Source organism: Lithobates pipiens, unplaced genomic scaffold (genome assembly GCF_037356315.1).
Source record: "Lithobates pipiens isolate NorthernLeopardFrog02 unplaced genomic scaffold, aLitPip1_a1.2 Scaffold_47, whole genome shotgun sequence".
In the NCBI taxonomy this organism is placed as follows: Eukaryota; Metazoa; Chordata; class Amphibia; order Anura; family Ranidae; genus Lithobates; species Lithobates pipiens.
In genome coordinates, this window is record NW_027507871.1 from 1,971,650 (window position 1) to 1,994,285 (window position 22,636).

At 52.1% G+C, this 22,636-nt stretch overlaps 1 protein-coding gene across 2 annotated transcripts in view; it reads right to left on the minus strand.

The window, feature by feature from the left end:
• Positions 1 to 12,185: 12,185 nt before the first annotated feature.
• The window catches only part of GNB3 (G protein subunit beta 3), a 132,345-nt gene continuing 121,894 nt past the window's right edge, over positions 12,186 to 22,636 (minus strand). For both annotated transcript variants that reach the window (XM_077467107.1, XM_077467108.1), the window contains exons 9-10: positions 19,996 to 20,212; positions 12,186 to 18,466 (exon numbers count right to left, since the gene is read on the minus strand). In XM_077467107.1, coding sequence (XP_077323233.1) covers positions 18,360 to 18,466; positions 19,996 to 20,212 — 324 coding nt within the window. In that variant the 3' untranslated portion in view covers positions 12,186 to 18,359. The remainder of the gene's footprint in view (positions 18,467 to 19,995; positions 20,213 to 22,636) is intronic.

Genomic DNA, 22,636 nt, shown 5'->3' on the forward strand with positions numbered 1-22,636 from the left:
GGGGTCATAGATCCTCCATGTATGACGGTGGGGGATGGTGTTCTTGGGGTCATAGGACCTCCATGTATGATGGTGGGGGATGGTGTTCTTGGGGTCATAGGACCTCCATGTATGACGTGGGGGATGGTGTTCTTGGGGTCATAGGACCTCCATGTATGACGGTGGGAGATGGTGTTCTTGGGGTCATAGGACCTCCATGTATGACGGTGGGAGATGGTGTTCTTGGGGTCATAGGACCTCCATGTATGACGGTGGGAGATGGTGTTCTTGGGATCATAGATCCTCCATGTATGACGGTGGGGGATGGTGTTCTTGAGGTCATAGGACCTCCATGTATGACGGTGGGGGATGGTGTTCTTGGGGTCATAGGACCTCCATGTATGACGGTGGGGGATGGTGTTCTTGGGGTCATAGGTCCTCCATGTATGACGGTGGGGGATGGTGTTCTTGGGGTCATAGGTCCTCCATGTATGATGGTGGGGGATGGTGTTCTTAGGGTCATAGGTCTTCCATGTATGACGGTGGGGGATGGTGTTCTTGGGGTCATAGGACCTCCATGTATGACGGTGGGGGATGGTGTTCTTGGGGTCATAGGACCTCCATGTATGATGGTGGGGGATGGTGTTCTTGGGGTCATAGGACCTCCATGTATGACGGTGGGGGATGGTGTTCTTGGGGTCATAGGACCTCCATGTATGATGGTGGGGGATGGTGTTCTTGGGGTCATAGGTCCTCCATGTATGACGGTGGGGGATGGTGTTCTTGGGGTCATAGGACCTCCATGTATGACGGTGGGGGATGGTGTTCTTGGGATCATAGGTCCTCCATGTATGATGGTGGGGGATGGTGTTCTTGGGGTCATAGGACCTCCATGTATGACGGTGGGGGTGGTGTTCTTGGGGTCATAGGACCTCCATGTATGACGGTGGGGGATGGTGTTCTTGGGTTCATAGGACCTCCATGTATGACGGCGGGGGATGGTGTTCTTGGGGTCATAGGACCTCCATGTATGACGGTGGGGGATGGTGTTCTTGGGGTCATAGGACCTCCATGTATGACGCTGGGGGATGGTGTTCTTGGGGTCATAGGTCCTCCATGTATGACGGTGGGGGATGGTGTTCTTGGGGTCATAGATCCTCCATGTATGACGGTGGGGGATGGTGTTCTTGGGGTCATAGGACCTCCATGTATGACGTGGGGGATGGTGTTCTTGGGGTCATAGGACCTCCATGTATGACGGTGGGGGATGGTGTTCTTGGGGTCATAGGACCTCCATGTATGACGGTGGGGGATGGTGTTCTTGGGGTCATAGGACCTCCATGTATGATGGTGGGGGATGGTGTTCTTGGGGCCATAGGACCTCCATGTATGACGGTGGGGGATGGTGTTCTTGGGGTCATAGGACCTCCATGTATGATGGTGGGGGATGGTGTTCTTGGGGTCATAGGTCCTCCATGTATGACGGTGGGGGATGGTGTTCTTGGGGTCATAGGACCTCCATGTATGACGGTGGGGGATGGTGTTCTTGGGATCATAGGTCCTCCATGTATGATGGTGGGGGATGGTGTTCTTGGGGTCATAGGACCTCCATGTATGACGGTGGGGGTGGTGTTCTTGGGGTCATAGGACCTCCATGTATGACGGTGGGAGATGGTGTTCTTGGGGTCATAGATCCTCCATGTATGACGGTGGGGGATGGTGTTCTTGGGATCATAGGACCTCCATGTATGACGGTGGGGGATGGTGTTCTTGGGGTCATAGGTCCTCCATGTATGATGGTGGGGGATGGTGTTCTTGGGGTCATAGGACCTCCATGTATGACGGTGGGGGATGGTGTTCTTGGGGTCATAGGACCTCCATGTATGACGTGGGGGATGGTGTTCTTGGGGTCATAGGACCTCCATGTATGACGGTGGGAGATGGTGTTCTTGGGGTCATAGGACCTCCATGTATGACGGTGGGAGATGGTGTTCTTGGGGTCATAGGACCTCCATGTATGACGGTGGGAGATGGTGTTCTTGGGATCATAGATCCTCCATGTATGACGGTGGGGGATGGTGTTCTTGAGGTCATAGGACCTCCATGTATGACGGTGGGGGATGGTGTTCTTGGGGTCATAGGACCTCCATGTATGACGGTGGGGGATGGTGTTCTTGGGGTCATAGGTCCTCCATGTATGACGGTGGGGGATGGTGTTCTTGGGGTCATAGGTCCTCCATGTATGATGGTGGGGGATGGTGTTCTTGGGGTCATAGGACCTCCATGTATGATGGTGGGGGATGGTGTTCTTGGGGTCATAGGACCTCCATGTATGATGGTGGGGGATGGTGTTCTTGGGGTCATAGGTCCTCCATGTATGACGGTGGGGGATGGTGTTCTTGGGGTCATAGGACCTCCATGTATGATGGTGGGGGATGGTGTTCTTGGGGTCATAGGTCCTCCATGTATGACGGTGGGGGATGGTGTTCTTGGGGTCATAGGACCTCCATGTATGACGGTGGGGGTGGTGTTCTTGGGGTCATAGGACCTCCATGTATGACGGTGGGGGATGGTGTTCTTGGGTTCATAGGACCTCCATGTATGACGGCGGGGGATGGTGTTCTTGGGGTCATAGGACCTCCATGTATGACGGTGGGGGATGGTGTTCTTGGGGTCATAGGACCTCCATGTATGACGCTGGGGGATGGTGTTCTTGGGGTCATAGGTCCTCCATGTATGACGGTGGGGGATGGTGTTCTTGAAATCATAGGACCTCCATGTATGATGGTGGGGGATGGTGTTCTTGGGGTCATAGGTCCTCCATGTATGACGGTGGGGGATGGTGTTCTTGGGGTCATAGGTCCTCCATGTATGATGGTGGGGGATGGTGTTCTTGGGGTCATAGGACCTCCATGTATGATGGTGGGGGATGGTGTTCTTGGGGTCATAGGACCTCCATGTATGATGGTGGGGGATGGTGTTCTTGGGGTCATAGGTCCTCCATGTATGACGGTGGGGGATGGTGTTCTTGGGGTCATAGGACCTCCATGTATGATGGTGGGGGATGGTGTTCTTGGGGTCATAGGTCCTCCATGTATGACGGTGGGGGATGGTGTTCTTGGGGTCATAGGACCTCCATGTATGACGGTGGGGGTGGTGTTCTTGGGGTCATAGGACCTCCATGTATGACGGTGGGGGATGGTGTTCTTGGGTTCATAGGACCTCCATGTATGACGGCGGGGGATGGTGTTCTTGGGGTCATAGGACCTCCATGTATGACGGTGGGGGATGGTGTTCTTGGGGTCATAGGACCTCCATGTATGACGCTGGGGGATGGTGTTCTTGGGGTCATAGGTCCTCCATGTATGACGGTGGGGGATGGTGTTCTTGAAATCATAGGACCTCCATGTATGATGGTGGGGGATGGTGTTCTTGGGGTCATAGGACCTCCATGTATGACGGTGGGGGATGGTGTTCTTGGGTTCATAGGACCTCCATGTATGACGGCGGGGGATGGTGTTCTTGGGGTCATAGGACCTCCATGTATGACGGTGGGGGATGGTGTTCTTGGGGTCATAGGTCCTCCATGTATGACGGTGGGGGATGGTGTTCTTGGGGTCATAGGTCCTCCATGTATGACGGTGGGGGATGGTGTTCTTGAAATCATAGGACCTCCATGTATGATGGTGGGGGGATGGTGTTCTTGGGGTCATAGGTCCTCCATGTATGACGGTGGGGGATGGTGTTCTTGGGGTCATAGGACCTCCATGTATGACGGTGGGGGATGGTGTTCTTGGGGTCATAGGCAGCATTCCTCCTCCTCCTCCAAGCACGGTGAGTTGAGTTGATGTCAAAGATCTGGATTTCGGTCTCCTCTGACCACAACTGACCTGTACATGTGATTTCCTGAGCGGGGGGACCTGTACATGTGATTTCCTGAGCGGGGGGACCTGTACATGTGATTTCCTGAGCGGGGGGATCTGTACATGTGATTTCCTGAGTGGGGGGACCTGTACATGTGATTTCCTGAGCGGGGGGGGACCTGTACATGTGATTTCCTGAGCGGGGGGATCTGTACATGTGATTTCCTGAGCGGGGGGACCTGTACATGTGATTTCCTGAGCGGGGGGGGGACCTGTACATGTGATTTCCTGAGCGGGGGGACCTGTACATGCGATTTCCTGAGCGGGGGGACCTGTACATGTGATTTCCTGAGCGGGGGGGACCTGTACATGTGATTTCCTGAGCGGGGGGGACCTGTACATGTGATTTCCTGAGCGGGGGGGACCTGTACATGTGATTTCCTGAGCGGGGGGACCTGTACATGTGATTTCCTGAGCGGGGGGATCTTGCGGGGGCTGCAGGATTTCAGTCCCTCCCGGTGTGTTACCGATTGTTCTCTTGGTGACTATGGTCCCAGCTGAGATCATGGAGAAGATTCTCCGGTGTAGTTCTGGGCGGATTCCTCACCGTTCTCCTGATCATTGATCCTCCACGAGGTGAGATCTTCCATGGAGCCCCAGACCGAGGAGATCCATCGTTATTTTGTGAATAATAATCCCACCATCTGTTGTCACCTCTCACCAAGCTGCTTGGCGATGGTCTTGTAGCCCATTCCAGCCTTGTGTAGCTCTACAATCTTCTCCCCGACATCCTTGGACAGATCTTTGGTCTCCATGGTGGAGAGATTGGAATCTGATCGATTCTGTGGACAGGTGTCTTTTATACAGGTAACAAGCTGAGATTAGGAGCACTCCCTTTTTAAGAGAGAAGAGTGCTCCTAATCTCAGCTTGTTACCTGTATAGAAGACACTTGGGAGCCAGAAATCTTGCTGATTGATCGGGGTTCACATACTTTTTTCACTTCATTAAAATGCAAATCAATTTATAACTTTTATGAAATGTGTTTTCTGGATATTGTTGTTGTTATTCTCTCTCTGTTATAATAAACCGACCAATAAAATTACAGACCGATCGTTTCTTTGTCAGTGGGGCAAACCTACAAAATCAGCAGCCAATCAAACACTTTCTCCCCTCACTGTTTGTATTATTAGTTTTAAAGCCCTACCAGGGCAGCATCACAGTAATACCAAAAGAGCATTTAAAAAATGCATGAAAAATCTTGCCCTTACCCCTGGGTGGGTTCCAGCAGCTTCCTGTCGATGATGTCACTGGGCTCCAGAGAGGGGTCTTGGGAAAGCTCCGGATCCCAAGTCTCAGGGAAGGACAGGAATGCATTGTGCAGGAACGAGTGCTTGTGGGGTTTGGGATCCTCAACTTTCTCAGGATCCTGCAAGAAGACCCACCAATGCCACCCCACTGAGGGGGTTAAGGTAAGTTGGAAACGTGGGGTTAAGGTATATTTATGATTTTCTCCCAAAGTATTTTTCCTGTAGTGCAGCATTTCAACACAGATATATTGGGGGCAACAAAATAAGTGTAGCTTGTGTTTTAGTGCAAGATCTTCTTGTAGCAAGGTGCAGGTCCTTTCATGTGACACTGCCCCAGCATGGTGCCAGGGAGCATGTCATGCCCATCATTCTGAGACTCCCCCAGTATGGTGCCAGGGAGCATGTCATGCCCATCATTCTGAGACTCCCCCAGTATGGTGCCAGGGAGCATGTCATGCCCATCATTCTGATACTCCCCCAGTATGTTGCCAGGGAGCTTGTCATGCCCATCATTCTGATACTCCCCCAGTATGTTGCCAGGGAGCTTGTCATGCCCATCATTCTGAGACTCCCCCAGTATGGTGCCAGGGAGCATGTCATGCCCATCATTCTGAGACTCCCCCAGTATGGTGCCAGGGAGCATGTCATGCCCATCATTCTGAGACTCCCCCAGTATGGTGCCAGGGAGCATGTCATGCCCATCATTCTGAGACTCCCCCAGTATGGTGCCAGGGAGCATGTCATGCCCATCATTCTGATACTCCCCCAGTATGTTGCCAGGGAGCTTGTCATGCCCATCATTCTGAGACTCCCCCAGTATGGTGCCAGGGAGCATGTCATGCCCATCATTCTGAGACTCCCCCAGTATGGTGCCAGGGAGCATGTCATGCCCATCATTCTGATACTCCCCCAGTATGTTGCCAGGGAGCTTGTCATGCCCATCATTCTGAGACTCCCCCAGTATGGTGCCAGGGAGCATGTCATGCCTATCATTCTGAGACTCCCCCAGCATGGTGCCAGGGAGCATGTCATGCCCATCATTCTGATACTCCCCCAGTATGTTGCCAGGGAGCTTGTCATGCCCATCATTCTGAGACTCCCCCAGCATGGTGCCAGGGAGCATGTCATGCCCATCATTCTGAGACTCCCCCAGTATGGTGCCAGGGAGCATGTCATGCCCATCACCCTGAGACTCCCCCAGTATGTTGCCAGGGAGCTTGTCATTACCATCATTCTGAGACTCCCCCAGTATGGTGCCAGGGAGCATGTCATGCCCATCATTCTGAGACTCCCCCAGTATGGTGCCAGGGAGCTTGTCATGCCCATCATTCTGAGACTCCCCCAGCATGGTGCCAGGAAGCATGTCATGCCCATCATTCTGAGACTCCCCCAGCATGGTGCCAGGGAGCTTGTTATGCCCATCATTCTGGGTTTCCCAGATAGTATTGAGGTCCCTAGTGGGGGGTTTGGTTGGTTGGGAAGGGCAGGAGGCCCCGTGTGAGGAACGAAGGTCTGTCGTTCTGTTGGGGTGAAGACCATCTGCACTAAAATGTAACTACATGTACATCTCCAGTCTCCCCTTTCATGGACAGTGAGGGGCTCCATACCATTGGATGCAGAGGGGATACTCATGTTGTTTGAGAGAATGGACTTTTCATTGGCTGCCCATGTAGCGCTGACATGCTTGTTTATTAATGTGTCTTTCCATGTAATAATCACAAGTCTATGGACGTTTCTATGGCTTAGTATTTGGCGCCATCTAGCGGCCAAATACTGGTACTGAACTTGAATGTTTATTGCTTTGAAGAAAGCACAAAAGACATATACAGGAAGTGACTGTTGTTTTCATCAGAAGGTTGACCCTTTTACCCAGAAGGCTTGATGACCATGAACACTTTCTACAGCAGTGCATGCTGGGTAGGACATAAAGGGACCCTGAGCGGCCATTTTAGGTCTCTTGGGATCGCATGGCCAGCCTGTAAGGAGGTCCTCCCGGAGACAGGGGCCCACAGCCATTTGCGGAACACAAATCTCGCTTGTTTGTGCGAGTGATCTGACGGTGCCAGAGAGACAGTGACCGGATTGGAGAGATCCAGAGACACTTGTTTGAGCATCGGAGGACCGGGTTCACCCAGGGGAGTGACGGGTCCAGCTGACGGATGAGCAAGCTGCAGTCACCGGACCAAAGCTACTACACGGAGCTCCGATCCAGTTGGTGAGCGGGTCACGGCCCATAGTTTATTAACTTTCACACGCAGTTAGACTCATACACAGGCCTTGCTGGGATTTATAGTTCCACGGAGAAGGAGCAGAGCAACTGACACTGAGCAGGCTTGAGGCCTACCTACTCTGACATCCCAAGCCTTGTAGTATAAGTACTGAAGTTATATCAGGAGCCCCTTTACGTCAACTTAACCTACTTTAATTAGTGGATTACAAATCACAAGGAATTATTTTAGCTAACGAAGACAAGAAGACCAACGATCAAGTACTTTAAGTGAGATCTCACGCATAGCTTAAAAAGTAGGGGGAGCTCTCGGGTATTTATCTATATGTATATTGTTTATATTGAATTCCATTGTACTGTCGTCCTATGACAGCTCAATTACTGTAATCACCTCTTTGAATATTTTTACAGTAAAATACACTGTTGTTTAAGCATCCAGTTGTGTGGCGTACTGTTTTCTCCCAGCATGTGGAGCCAGTGGATTCTGAGGTTATAATACAGGTACCTTGCATTGTATAATATTGTACTGTATTGTATTGCACCACAGCTGTGTCACGGGGATAGAGAGCCAAGTTAGTGGGGTGTTATTACCAGAGTGCAGGCACAAATCAAACCAGCCGCACCTTCGGGAGTCAGTGCTACACCCATATGAGGGTAGTGAGGTCCTCCTCCTCCCCCTATCTATGAAATACACCACAAAGAATTCACAAATGGTTTCCATGACGACTTCTGTGTTGGTTACATTGTAGAAGAAGGACGTCCTGCTACATAGTTTGTATTGTGAAATAAGTGACCACCTTCTGCAATGTGTAACCATTCAGCCAAACCAGGAACCATAGAGAGGAGGTGAAGGGGCTGATAGAGTGGTCTCGGGGTGGTGGTGTCACTGCCGGGACAAGGTCTTCTAGAACCCAGGGAGAACGTGCCAAACTACCCCCCCCCAAGATGCACGAGCATTATGTGTCAGGAAACACCCCCCCCCAACAAAAAAAATGTAGCACTAATCTGCATGCTTATCCTTTAAGCATAAATTCCCCCTCCCCAGTACAAATCCACCCCCCTGCTGAAATCCCCCCATCACAAATGCCCCCCAAAAGATCCCCCCCTTTAGCACAAATCATTTACCCTTCAAATTCCTCAAATTTCCTCTCAGAGTACACCCCCCCCCGCCACTTCAAATCCCTCCTCCCAGCACAAATCTTCCTGCTAGCTCAAATCCCCCCCCCCCCAAAAAAATCCCCCCCATTCATCCTCACTAGCACAACCCCCTCTCCTCAAAAATAAATATCCCCCATTCATCCTCACTAGCACAACCCCCCCCCCCCCAAAAAAATCCCCCCATTCATCCTCACTAGCACAACCCCCTCCCCCCAAAAATAAATACCCCCCATTCATCCTGACTAGCACAACCCCCTCCCCCCAAAAAAAGAAAAACATTTCCCCTCCTAGTATCACCATATCACTTCTTCTAGCACAAGCCCCCCCTCCTAGCACAAATCATCTTCCTTCATCCCCCACCTAACACAAATCCCCCTAAATTTACCACTCCCAGCACACAGCCCCAAATTTCCCCTCTTAGAACGATTCTTAGCCCCTGTAGCCCCCCACATTCCCCCTCTCAACACAAATCCCACCCCCCCCCCCCACCCTGGGTGGTGTAGTCTAGTCTGTGTCATGCTGGAGGCTCCTCATATCCCTGTAGGGTGAGGTCATTGGCTGATATTTTATTGCCCCCTGTGAAGGCCGTATACTCATCTACAGTATGTGACAAAAGTAAGTACACCCCTCAGTGACATTTGTGTAAATCTTTTCATGTGACAACACTGAAGAAATGACACTTGTCTACAATGTAAAGTAGTGAGTGTACAGCTTGTATAACAGTGTAAATTTCCTGTCCCCTCAAAATAACTCAACACACAGCCATTAATGTCTAAACCGCTGGCAACAAAAGTCAGGACACCCCTAAGGGAAAATCTCCAAATTGGGCCTAAAGTGACAATATTTTGTGTGGCCGCCATTATTTTCCAGCACTGCCTTCACCCTCTTGGGCATGGAGGTCACCAGAGCTTCACAGGTCACCACTGGAGTCCTCTTCCCCTCCCCCATGATGACATCACAGAGCTGGTGGATGTTGGAGACCTTCCCCTCCTCCACCATCCGTCTAAGGATGTCCCACAGATGACCAATAGGGTTTAGGTCTGGAGACATGCTTGGCCAGTCCATCACCTTTACCCTCAGCTTCTTTAGCAAGGCAGTGGTGGTGTTGGAGGTGTGTTTGGGGTGGTTATCATGTTGGAATACTGCCCTGCGGTCCAGTCTCTGAAGGGAGGGGATCATGCTCTGCTTCAGTATGTCACAGTACATGTTGGCATTCATGGTCCCCTCAATGATCTGTAGCCCCCCAGTGCCGGCAGCACTCATGCAGCCCCCGACCATGACACCCCCACCACCATGCCTGACTGTAGACAAGACACACTTGTCTTTGTCCTCCTCACCTGGTTGCCCCCACACACGCCTGACACCATCTGACACCAAATACCTTTATCTCTGTCTCATCAGGGGTGTCCTGACTTTTGTTGCCAGCGGTTTAGACATTAATGGCTGTGTGTTGAGTTATTTTGAGGGGACAGGAAATTTACACTGTTATACAAGCTGTACACTCACTACTTTACATTGTAGACAAGTGTCATTTCTTCAGTGTTGTCACATGAAAAGAGAGAAGAAATGTCACTGAGGGGTGTACTTACTTTTGTCAGACCCTGTATATATATATATATAGTGTATGTGGGATATTTTACCCCTGGTTTGGGGCAAGGAGAGCCCCGGTTGTCGGGTTGGAGGGCCGTTCTTTGGATTTGCGCTCAGTAGTCGTTTCTGTTGGGCAGAAGTGGGTTCAGGTGAAGCTCGGACCCCCTTTGTAGGTTGGTGGGGTAGATAGGCTGGGGGGAGGGGAGGGGGCGGAGCCTCCGGTATGGTCCCTTCCAGAGGTTAGTAGAGTTCGGAGTTCCCAGAGACGGCAGAATTTTATTGATCGATCGTCATACAGATCAATGAAATGCTTGTGTTCTATGGACTGAATATCAGAAACAATCGATGCCGTATGTTGGATTCTTCGATATTCGAGGCTTTGTTTGATTGATCACCTCCGGATTGGATAGACGGGGGCTCCCCGTTCCAATGATCGCCCCCTCACTTCCTGCTCTGGTGACAACGCTGTCACCGGGTAATAAGGGAGACACAAGGACAAGTCAGACCTATAGCTCTCCAATCGGCAGAGAGCATCAGCTGATTGGGCAGTGTCAGATCTCTGCAGAGAGGCCGCTGCTTCCACACACAGAGCAAGGATATCAGCAGAACAGGGTCACTCGGCTCCAGGCAGACATCCCATAATAACACCTTCCCTGTGATAGAGGCTGGAGGGGGCAACAGAGGCAAAATTGTAAGACTTGCCCCCCCCCCGTGACTTTTGGTGCCCCTGGAATGTATTCAGCCAATTTAAAGTGATTGTAACCCCCCCATGTCCCCAGTGAGGTGACATCAAACTTCCTCCATAAGTTGTACCTTTGTATCTGCAGTCTTCTCTTCTCTATATCTGTTCAAAGTCCAACATTCATACAGCTTGTCTGAACACAAAGCAGGGGGGCGGAGAGCTGAAATCACACTCTGCAGAGCTCCGTGGGGAGAGCTCCGAGAGCTGATTGGAGGGACCCCCCCGGGACCCCCCCTCACGCAGCACACAGGAACAGAGCTGAGGCTGTCAATCACAGGCTGTGTGCTGGAGCGCCTCCCGTCACCTTTTATCCCTTGGTGTCAGAAGTGTCTTATGCAGATAGCAGAGGGGGGAGGGGGAGGAGACTTATGCAAATATCAGAGGGGGAGGGAGGAGTCTCCTAGCAGAGGAAGGAGGGGGAGGAGTCTCATGCAGATAGCGGAGGGAGGGGAAGGGAGGGGAGGAGTCTCATGCAGGTAGCAGAGGAAGGAGGGGGAGGAGTCCCGTGCAGATAGAGGAAGAAGGTGGAGCAGAGGAGTCTCATGCAAATAGGGGAGGGGGAGGAGTCTCATGCAGAGGAAGGAGGGGAGGGGGAGGAGTCTCATGCAGATAGAGGAAGGAGGGGAGGGGGAGGAGTCTCATGCAGATAGAGGAAGGAGGGGAGGGGGAGGAGTCTCAGGCAGATAGAGGAGGGAGGGGGAGGAGACTCATGCAGATAGAGGAAGGAGGGGAGGGGGAGGAGTCTCCGAATGATAGCAGAGGAAGGAGGGGAGGAGTCTCCGACAGATAGCAGAGGAAGGAGGGGGAGGAGTCTCATGCAGATAGAGGAAGGAGGGGGAGGAGTCTCATGCAGATAGAGGAAGGAGGGGGAGGAGTCTCATGCAGATAGAGGAAGGAGGGGGAGGAGTCTCATGCAGATAGAGGAAGGAGGGGAGGGGGAGGAGTCTCATGCAGATAGAGGAAGGAGGGGGAGGGAGAGGAGTCTCATGCAGAGGGGGAGGGAGAGGAGTCTCAGGGGGAGGAGTCTCATGCAGGGAGGAGGCAGCAGACAGAAATGACACTCAGTGCTCTGGACTGAGATAAGTACACACTACAGAGGGATGTGCTTTGTTCAGATTTCATGTCTGAGGTTTACAAACACTTTAGGCTGTAAGGAATCTCTTTGGATAAGCAGCCAAACATCTCCCAGATTTTTGGACAGACAATTCGGGGTGAATGTGACCCAATAAGGGAGAACATTAGAGCCGCCCTTTGCGTCGGTTTCGCCATCTCTGATTGGCGGTTTTCTCTCCTCCTATGAATGATACCAAAAGAACACTTTTGCTGCTGTGACCTAAAATAGATTTTATTTTCCTCTTTCTATAAAACACACTTATGTGAAAAAGTGACAGAAAGGGGGGAGGGGCTTCATTATAATAAATAAAATCGATATACACACGGGTGCAGCATGTGCAGCGAGCGGTGTTGTGTAGTGGAGGGGGGCGGGGCTATGTTATCTAGGAAAGGGTTAATGTAGGTATTGGATGATGGTGTTGTTGTGGGTCTTATGGAGGGATAGCGGACAAGGACGGGGGAGGGGCACCGGGTGTACAAGTGAAGATTATTATGCTATATATTTTACCTTTAATGCAACCAAAGGGGAGGAGCCGACACACCTGTGTAAGACTGAAGGGGGAGGAGCCGGTACACCTGTGTAAAACTGAAGGGGAGGAGCCGACACACCTGTGCAAGACTGAAGGGGAGGAGCCAGTACCCCTGTGCAGGAAATAATATATATTGAACAAGTGACCCGAATATCAGGGCGCTGCCCGCTTTGTTTTATGGTGGGGAGTATTTTGGAAAGATGGCCCCATCATCTCCATACCGTTGAGGTATCACGCCCGGTGCATGGAGCTTCCCATACATCCCCAACCCTTTTTTTTTAACAGCTTTTTCAACTTTTTTTTTGTCCAGCTCTGATCTCCTCCAGTCTTCTTCAGCCACTTCCTGTCTACATTCATGTGCTCCGATGTGGGCGGCACAGCTTTGCGGGTGAGAAAGGCGGACCATGCCTGACTAATGTGTGGCAGTACATGGGGTCTCCACCAGGGGGCAGTGCGGAGCACAACTGGGAAACAATTGTCATCCTGTAACAAGAAGCGCCTGAAGAAAGACCTTCATGGCGGGATCATCCGGTATTCATTTAATGAAGGCTGCAGATTTGAAAAATACAGGAACATGAGAAAAGTGTGTAGTCCGTGCCTCATCTACAGACACAAGACGTTCTCTAATAAACGCCTTTCAGGACAAGGGGTGGGCACAAAGGGGAAGCTGCCCTGGGCACAGAGGAGCAAGAATGGACATAGGGCAGTAAAGCCATTCTACTGCATGCATTAGCAGTGGGAGACGGGGCGCAGGTCTACATGCTTGCCCGGGGGGAGGAGAGGGGGCAGAGGTCTGCATTCTTGCCCAGGGGGAGTAGAGGGGGCACAGGTCTGCATTCTTGCCCGGGGGGAGGAGAGGGGGCAGAGGTCTGCATTCTTGCCCGGGGGAAGGGGAATTGCTAAACGAACCTGTTCTGGTACTGCTTAGAATCAGTGAAATGGTTTCACAGCAACTCCTCAGTTGGTGTCGGTGGGGATCCCCCATAGCTGGAGGGTCTCTAGTCTTTATTCGGTGTTGGCAGGTAGGCTGTAGTCTCATTGGGCTTGTTGAGTTTCTCCTAAACCCTGGACATTGCTCCCGCCTGCTACTAGGGAATGTGAAGAGAAGATATAATGTGTTGGGAGTATTTATTCTGCCCTGGCCAATCACTGAGGAGTTTATACCCATGATGTCAGCTGGAGAAGAGGATAAATTCTTGGGAAGACCCTGCAGAACGGTCCTTTCTTCCTAGGCCTTGGCTGGAGAGGATGTCGGTGTGAAGGGTCCTCTATCTTTTCTCTGAAGCCTGCTGCTTGGGGAGGGTGTGAGTCCAGAGGTCCCTGTCTTTCAGGTCTGCTGCCTGGGGAGGGTGTGAGTCCAGAGTCCCTGTCTTTCAGGTCTACTCCCTGGGGAGGGTGTGAGTCCAGAGTCCCTGTCTTTCAGGTCTGCTGCCTGGGGAGGGTGTGAGTCCAGAGTCCCTGTCTTTCAGGTCTACTCCCTGGGGAGGGAGTGAGTCCAGAGGTCCCTGTCTTTCAGGTCTGCTGCCTGGGGAGGGTGTGAGTCCAGAGTCCCTGTCTTTCAGGTCTACTCCCTGGGGAGGGTGTGAGTCCAGAGTCCCTGTCTTTCAGGTCTGCTGCCTGGGGAGGGTGTGAGTCCAGAGTCCCTGTCTTTCAGGTCTACTCCCTGGGGAGGGAGTGAGTCCAGAGGTCCCTGTCTTTCAGGTCTGCTGCCTGGGGAGGGTGTGAGTCCAGAGTCCCTGTCTTTCAGGTCTACTGCCTGGGGAGGGTGTGAGTCCAGAGTCCCTGTCTTTCAGGTCTGCTGCCTGGGGAGGGTGTGAGTCCAGAGTCCCTGTCTTTCAGATCTACTCCCTGGGGAGGGAGTGAGTCCAGAGGTCCCTGTCTTTCAGGTCTACTGCCTAGGGAGGGTGTGAGTTCAGAGGTCCCTGTCTTTCAGGTCTACTCCCTGGGGAGGGAGTAAGTCCAGAGGTCCCTGTCTTTCAGGTCTGCTGCCTGGGGAGGGTGTGAGTCCAGAGTCCCTGTCTTTCAGGTCTACTGCCTGGGGAGGGTGTGAGTCCAGAGTCCCTGTCTTTCAGGTCTGCTGCCTGGGGAGGGTGTGAGTCCAGAGTCCCTGTCTTTCAGATCTACTCCCTGGGGAGGGTGAGTCCAGAGGTCCCTGTCTTTCAGGTCTGCTGCCTGGGGAGGGTGAGTCCAGAGGTCCCTGTCTTTCAGGTCTGCTGCCTGGGGAGGGTATGTCTCCAGAGAGAGGTCGAGTTTAATGTGTGCTGTTTGGAGAAAGAAGATGGAGAAGAGTTTTGCTTAGTCAGATGCCGGTCTCGGCTTAAAGATCCACTACTACAGGTTGCCTGTCTCAGCTAAAGGTCTTAACAAAGCCAAATTTCTGGTCCTGGCCTAAAGGTCCACCACTACAGATTACCAGTTCTGGCTTAAAGGCCCACCACTACAGATTGCTGGTCTCAGATTAAAGGCCCACCACTACAGATTACCAGTTCTGGCTTAAAGGTCCACCACTACAGATTGCTGGTCTCAGATTAAAGGTCCACCACTACAGATTGGCTTTATTAAGCCCTTTAGCCAAGACCGGCGAACTGCCAGTCCTAGTCTAAAGGTCCACTACTTCAGATTGCCGGTCCTGACCTAAAGTCTTACAAAGACAAATTGCAAGTCCAGGCTTAAAGCTCCACTACTAAAAACTTTACCATTCCTAACTTAAAGGTCCACTACTGCAGATTACCCGTCTTAGTTAAAGGGCTTAACAAAGCCAAATTGACAGTCCTTGCTAAAAGGTCCAATACTACAAATTGCCTATCTAGGATAAAGGGTTTTCGAAAGCAAAATTGCCAGTCCTGGACTAAAACTCCTCTACTACAGACTGCCGATCCCGACCTAAAGTCTTACCGACAGAAGGCCAATCTGGCTTTAAGTTCCACTACTAAACTTTACCAATGCCGACTTACATTTCCACTACTACATATTGCCCGTCTGGGTTAAAGGGCTTAACCAAGCCAAATTGCCAGTCCTGGCTTAAAGGTCCACTACTACAGATTGCTGGTTTCGGACTAAAGGTCCACTACTACAGATTGCCTTTCCTGGCTAAAGGGCTTAACAAAGCCAAGTTGGCAGTCCTTGCTTAAAGGTCCACTACTACACATTGCTGGTCCCGACCTAAAATCTTACAAAGACAAATTGCCAGTCCCAACTGTAAGCTCCACCACTAAATTTTACCAATGCTAACTCAAAGGTCCATTACTGAAGATTGCCAGTCCCAGCTTAAAGGTCCACCACTACAGAATGCCCTACAGAATATTAGGCTAAAAGGCCTAATAAAGCCAAATTGCCAGTTCTGGAGTAAAAGGTCCATACTAAACATTGCTGGTCTTGGCTTAAAGGTGCCCCCCATTACAGATTGTTGGTCTTGACTTGAAAGTCCACCACTACAGATTACCCGTCTCATCTAAAGGGCCTAATAGAACCAAATTGGCAGTCCCAGTTTAAAGATCCACTACTACAGATGGCCAGTCCTGATGTAAAGGTCCACTACTACATTTTGCTGGTCCCGACCTAAAATCTTACAAAGACATATTATCAGTCCCAGCTTAAAGCTCCACCACTACACTTTACCATCCCCGATTTAAAGGTCCACCAATACAGATTGCTGGTCTCCGCTTAAAGATCCACTACTGCGGATTGCTGGTCTTGGCCTAAAGTCTTAAAAAAACAAATTCCTAGTCCTAAATTAAAGGTCCACCACTACGGATTACCGGTCCTAAATTAAAGGTCCACCACTACGGATTCCCGGTCCTAAATTAAAGGTCCACCACTACGGATTACCGGTCCTAAATTAAAGGTTCACCAGTACGGATTACCGGTCCTAAATTAAAGGTCCACCACTACAGATTACCGGTCCTAAATTAAAGGTCCACCACTACGGATTACCGGTCCTAAATTAAAGGTCCACCACTACGGATTCCCGGTCCTAAATTAAAGGTCCACCACTACGGATTGCCGGTCCTAAATTAAAGGTCCACCACTACGGATTACCGGTCCTAAATTAAAGGTCCACCACTACGGATTCCCGGTCCTAAATTAAAGGTCCACCACTACGGATTGCCGGTCCTAAATTAAAGGTCCACCACTACGGATTACCGGTCCTATTTAAAGGTCCATCACTACGGATTACCGGTCACGGCTTAAAGATCCTCTGAAGGCTGAATATTGTTGAATGTAGCTCTCTGTTTGGCCTACCAAGTCTACATTTGCCTGCGATAGAGGTGCAAAGAATTCTACATTAGCCTTTAGTGGAGGCAAAGGATGCTAGAAGAATCTACTGAGGGGAGGCTTTTTTGCTGCTGTTTTTGCCTATCCTGTACCCCCAAACCTCTACCCCCTGGATATTAGGCCAGTAAAATAACAAAAAAAGCTTGACGGCGTGAAAGTCTGTCATCTGCCACTGGTGGCTGAGCGAGTATTTGGGTGCAGCTATGGTCCGAATCACTGTTAGGGAGGGTAGGGGGGCCTGTAGAAACCTAGCATCTCCTGAGGGGGTGAGCGGCACATATCTGATTTGATGTTCTTTCATCCCTCGCAGCCACAACCTGCATGCATCTCAGAACGATTCTTAGTGGGGCTGTTGTCTGTTAAGACACGACTCCATACTGTGCAACCTCCCTCTCAGGCTCCAGTGTATATGTATGCAAGAGAAAATTGCGCTTAGTGTAAATATCTAACAAAAATGGACTTAAATGATTTGTGACAAAAAAAACAAAACAGCAGCACTCACAAATATGTGCACACCATAGCCAACAAATTCTATATATCAAAGTGTTGCGCTGTCAGGTATATGTGTATTTGTTTGCCTTATTTGTGATTAGGCAAACAAAAGTCCATCTTTTGTGAGGCGGTAAGGCTACTTTACTTTACTGCCTCACAAAAGAAGTCCCATTGGACGAAACGTACGTCAGGCTAGGCACGGAGCAGCGGTGACGTCGTGGCACTGGTGGAGGGTGTTTTCCTCCTCCATGCGGTGTTGCGTTTGATCGGGTTTTGGAGTTTCCTAAAGGATAACTGTTGTGGGGAGCTGTATCACTGGAGTCCACCAAAGAAACTGAACAGCTGAGGGGTTTCATACCCAAAGTGGGGGGGGGGGGGTAAATGCTCACTGACGCGCCTATAGACCTCGGAACGTCTTAGTATTTGGTAAGAAGATAGATTTGCCCAATCTATCCTGTGGGGAGCACATCTATTCTAAAGATGGACTTTCGTTTGCCTAATCACAAATAAGGCGTTCCAGTGTATATGTGTGGGGTTGTGGGGGGGAGGGGGGAGCTGTAGTACGCTGAGAGCGAGGTTAGGGTTGGAACCAGGGAACTCCCTGCCTCGTCCCTTTTCGGGGGTCCTAAGATGAAAATACGGCAATGAAATGTATTGGGGGAACAGTAGAAGGTGGACACCAGAATGGAGGCGATGGGCAGATGTTGTGTTGTGTGAGATCGGAGTGTTAGGATGAAGGTATCTGTACGAAGAACCGTCTTTGCAGTCCATAACAACCGGATCCCCCCCCCCCCCGTTCATTTTATTTTATTGCAGCAAGGGGCAAAAGAAACAAAAAAAGGGGGGGCCTCAGGTTGCTACATCCAACAAGGAGGACTTCCTGCAGACCCTTGTGAGCGTAAGGCCCAATGTCACCAAACAATCCCTAATGAATGATGGGAAGGAAACTGGAACACCGACTGGAGCCCCGGGGGGTGAGCAGGTTAGGGGAGAACCAAGGTACATTTATAGGGTTAAATAGAGGGAAGAAGGGGGGAGGGGAGGGATTATGTCTCTGCTGCATTAAATAGCATTGCAAGTATTCAGTTCCAGATCTTGAGGAAGCTGTCCCATGATCCTGTCGCCACGGCCATGCCATCCACGGTGACGCCGAGACAGCTGACGCGATTGTCGTGGCCGGAGAGGACACCTGTGGAAAATCACCACCATTAGAAAATGGAACGTGTACTATACATTCCTCATAAGCAGACAGGCATTTCCAATATGACAGGTTTTTCAGCTTAGCTTCTGGAGGCTGGTGAGAACACGCCAGAGGACGCCGCTCTGACAGCCGGCACTCACATTGTACTAGACCCTCGTTCATTGCTCACATTGTCCCGTATGTCTCCTATCATCACCAGCATTTATAGCCTGCACTGCATGGGGCAACCACTCATTTGAGTCTCCGATCCTCCCCATAGACCGGTCCCTGCGGCTCCTAAACACCCCCCCCCCCCCCCACAGTTTAGCAGTGGACTGTTCCTGATGTCATCAAGCCCACAGCCCTGCTCTGGACGTGAGGACATCAGGAAGAGTCCACCGATGGATTGTGGGGGAGCGCTACAGTATACAGCTTTCTCCTCTGCCCTCGACAAAATGAGCGGTTAGCCTGAACAGTGCAGGCACAGCCCCCCCCCCCCCCGCCCCCATTCGTTTTGTCGAGGGTTGGTTTTCAATCCCTGATGAAGGGGAAGTTGTGAGCACTTGAAATGCGTCGGCTTTACCTATTATTTATCAGGAATAATAAATCTATACTGGAATTGTCATAAACCCGTGGCTCTCTCATTCTTTATACTCCCAAGGCCCCTCTTACACTGGGGCGGTGGGTCAGTTGGCGGTAAAGCACTGCTATTTTTAGCGACGCTTTACCATCATATTTGTGGGGGTATTTAGCCACTAGCGGGGCGCCTTTAACCCCCGCTAGCACCCGAAAAAAAGGGTTAAAGCCTCCCGTAAAGTGCTGCTTCAGCAGTGCTTTGCCGGCGGTATAGTCGCGCTGCCCCATTGATTTCAATGGGCAGGAGCGGTGGAGGAGGGGTATACACACCGCTCCTTCACTACAAAGATGCGGCTTGCAGGACTTTTTTTTTACCGTCCTGCCAGCGCACCGCCCCGGTGTGAGAGCCCTCAGGGCTCACATTGGAGTGAACTGGAGTGAATGGAGCGGCTCTTTCAGGGCGATTTGCAGGCGCTATTTTTAGTCCATATCGAAGGCATCGGTCTCCACTAATAAATGTTTACTTGTTGGGTTATCCCCGGATGGGATCTGTATTTCTACATAACAGCAATTCAATCTTGACAATGAGCTTAACCCCTCCCCCCTCTATCCAAAACTTTCAACAAACTTTCAACAAAATGCCTTTACATACATTTTAAGTTTTAATGAAGATCTCTCAGGTCCTGTCCTCACCTGCTGGCGGCACTGTGCCTCCCACAGTGGGGGGTTGTAGTTCCGCTGTTCACCAGCGGGTGCCTCCCAGCAATCAGCAGATTCCAGTAATCAGTCTCCACCTGCTGCTGTCTGCTGGGAGGGTATTTATTCCCTCCTCCGCTATTACACTTTGCGGCAGTGTTTTGCTTTACTGCCAGATACTGCTATCCTCTGCCTGCTCCTGCCTTGTATTTATACCCTGAACCCCGCTGTCGTCTTCCTAATTTCCCTTTGTTCTCGGAACTCACCGACTCTTTCGCATTTTAGCGAGTCCCAGAGGTTGCAGTTGAAATCGTCGTATCCGGCAAAGAGAATGCGCCCGCTGCGGGAGAACGCCACGGAGGTGATGCCACAGATGATGCTGTCTTGGGAGTAGACGCTGAGCTCCTGGTCGGCTCGCAGGTCGAACAGGCGGCAGGTGGCGTCATCGGATCCGGTACATACAGCCTGACCGCTGGGGAAGAACTGCGACCGGAAGGAAAGGAGAGAAGATATAATTATAGAACGTTCTAAGAGGTGGCGGCTGCTGGTGCACTCGCACTCACACTAAAGCCCTGGTGCTTGCTTGCACTACCCTTCACCCCCCCCCCCACACGGCGCTCGCTCACACAAACCCGTTCCGTCTGAGCCTCATTGGCCGCTGCAGACCCGGCGCCTGGATTTGGCATTCTCCGGGTCTGAGCCACATTGGCCGCTGCAGACCCGGCGCCTGGATTTGGCATTCTCCGGGTCTGAGCCACATTGGCCGCTGCAGACCCGGCGCCTGGATTTGGCATTCTCCGGGTCTGAGCCACATTGGCCACTGCAGACCCGGCGTGTGGATTTGGCATTCTCCGGGTCTGAGCCACATTGGCCGCTGCAGACCCGGCGCCGTGATTTGGCATTCTCCGGGTCTGAGCCACATTGGCCACTTCAGACCCGGCGCCTGGATTTGTCATTCTCCGGGTCTGAGCCACATTGGCCGCTGCAGACCCGGCGCCTGGATTTGGCATTCTCCGGGTCTGAGCCACATTGGCCGCTGCAGACCCGGCGCCTGGATTTGGCATTCTCCGGGTCTGAGCCACATTGGCCGCTGCAGACCCGGCGCCTGGATTTGGCATTCTCCGGGTCTGAGCCACATTGGCCACTGCAGACCCGGCGTGTGGATTTGGCATTCTCCGGGTCTGAGCCACATTGGCCGCTGCAGACCCGGCGCCGTGATTTGGCATTCTCCGGGTCTGAGCCACATTGGCCACTTCAGACCCGGCGCCTGGATTTGTCATTCTCCGGGTCTGAGCCACATTGGCCACTGCAGACCCGGCGCCTGGATTTGGCATTCTCCGGGTCTGAGCCACATTGGCCGCTGCAGACCCGGCGCCTGGATTTGGCATTCTCCGGGTCTGAGCCACATTGGCCACTGCAGACCCGGCGTGTGGATTTGGCATTCTCCGGGTCTGAGCCACATTGGCCGCTGCAGACCCGGCGCCGTGATTTGGCATTCTCCGGGTCTGAGCCACATTGGCCACTTCAGACCTGGCGCCTGGATTTGTCATTCTCCGGGTCTGAGCCACATTGGCCACTGCAGACCCGGCGTCTGGATTTGTCATTCTCCGGGTCTGAGCCACATTGGCCACTTCAGACCCGGCCCCTGGATTTGGCATTCTCCGGGTCTGAGCCACATTGGCCGCTGCAGACCCGGCGCCTGGATTTGGCATTCTCCGGGTCTGATCCACATTGGCCACTGCAGACCCGGCGCCTGGATTTGGCATTCTCCGGGTCTGATCCACTATGGCCACTGCAGACCCGGCGCCTGGATTTGGCATTCTCCGGGTCTGAGCCACATTGGCCACTGCAGACCCGGCACCTGGATTTGCCATTCTCCGGGTCTGAGCCACATTGGCCGCTGCAGACCCGGCGCCTGGATTTGGCATTCTCCGGGTCTGAGCCACATTGGCCGCTGCAGACCCGGCGCTGGGATTTGGCATTCTCCGGGTCTGAGCCACATTGGCCACTGCAGACCCGGCGTCTGGATTTGGCATTCTCTGGTCTGAGCCACATTGGCCGCTGCAGACCCGGCGCCTGGATTTGGCATTCTCCGGGTCTGAGCCACATTGGCCGCTGCAGACCCGGCGCCTGGATTTGGCATTCTCTGGTCTGAGCCACATTGGCCGCTGCAGACCCGGCGCCTGGATTTGGCATTCTCCGGGTCTGAGCCACATTGGCCGCTGCAGGCCCGGCGCCTGGATTTGGCATTCTCCGGGTCTGAGCCACATTGGCCACTGCAGACCCGGCACCTGGATTTGGCATTCTCCGGGTCTAAACCACATTGGCCACTTCAGACCCGGCGCCTGGATTTGTCATTCTCCGGGTCTGAGCCACATTGGCCACTTCAGACCCGGCACCTGGATTTGGCATTCTGCGGGTCTAAACCACATTGGCCACTTCAGACCCGGCGCCTGGATTTGGCATTCTCCGGGTCTGAGCCACATTGGCCGCTGCAGAACCGGCGTCTGGATTTGTCATTCTCCGGGTCTGAGCCACATTGGCCACTTCAGACCCGGCACCTGGATTTGGCATTCTCCGGGTCTAAACCACATTGGCCACTTCAGACCTGGCACCTGGATTTGGCATTCTCCGGGTCTGAGCCACATTGGCCACTGCAGACCCGGCGTCTGGATTTATCATTCTCCGGGTCTGAGCCACATTGGCCGCTGCAGACCCGGCACCTGGATTTGGCATTCTCTGGGTCTGAACCACATTGGCCGCTGCAGACCCGGCACCTGGATTTGGCATTCTCCGGGTCTGAGCCACATTGGCCGCTGCAGACCTGGCGCCTGGATTTGGCATTCTCCGGGTCTGAACCACATTGGCCACTGCAGACCCGGCGTCTGGATTTGGCATTCTCCGGGT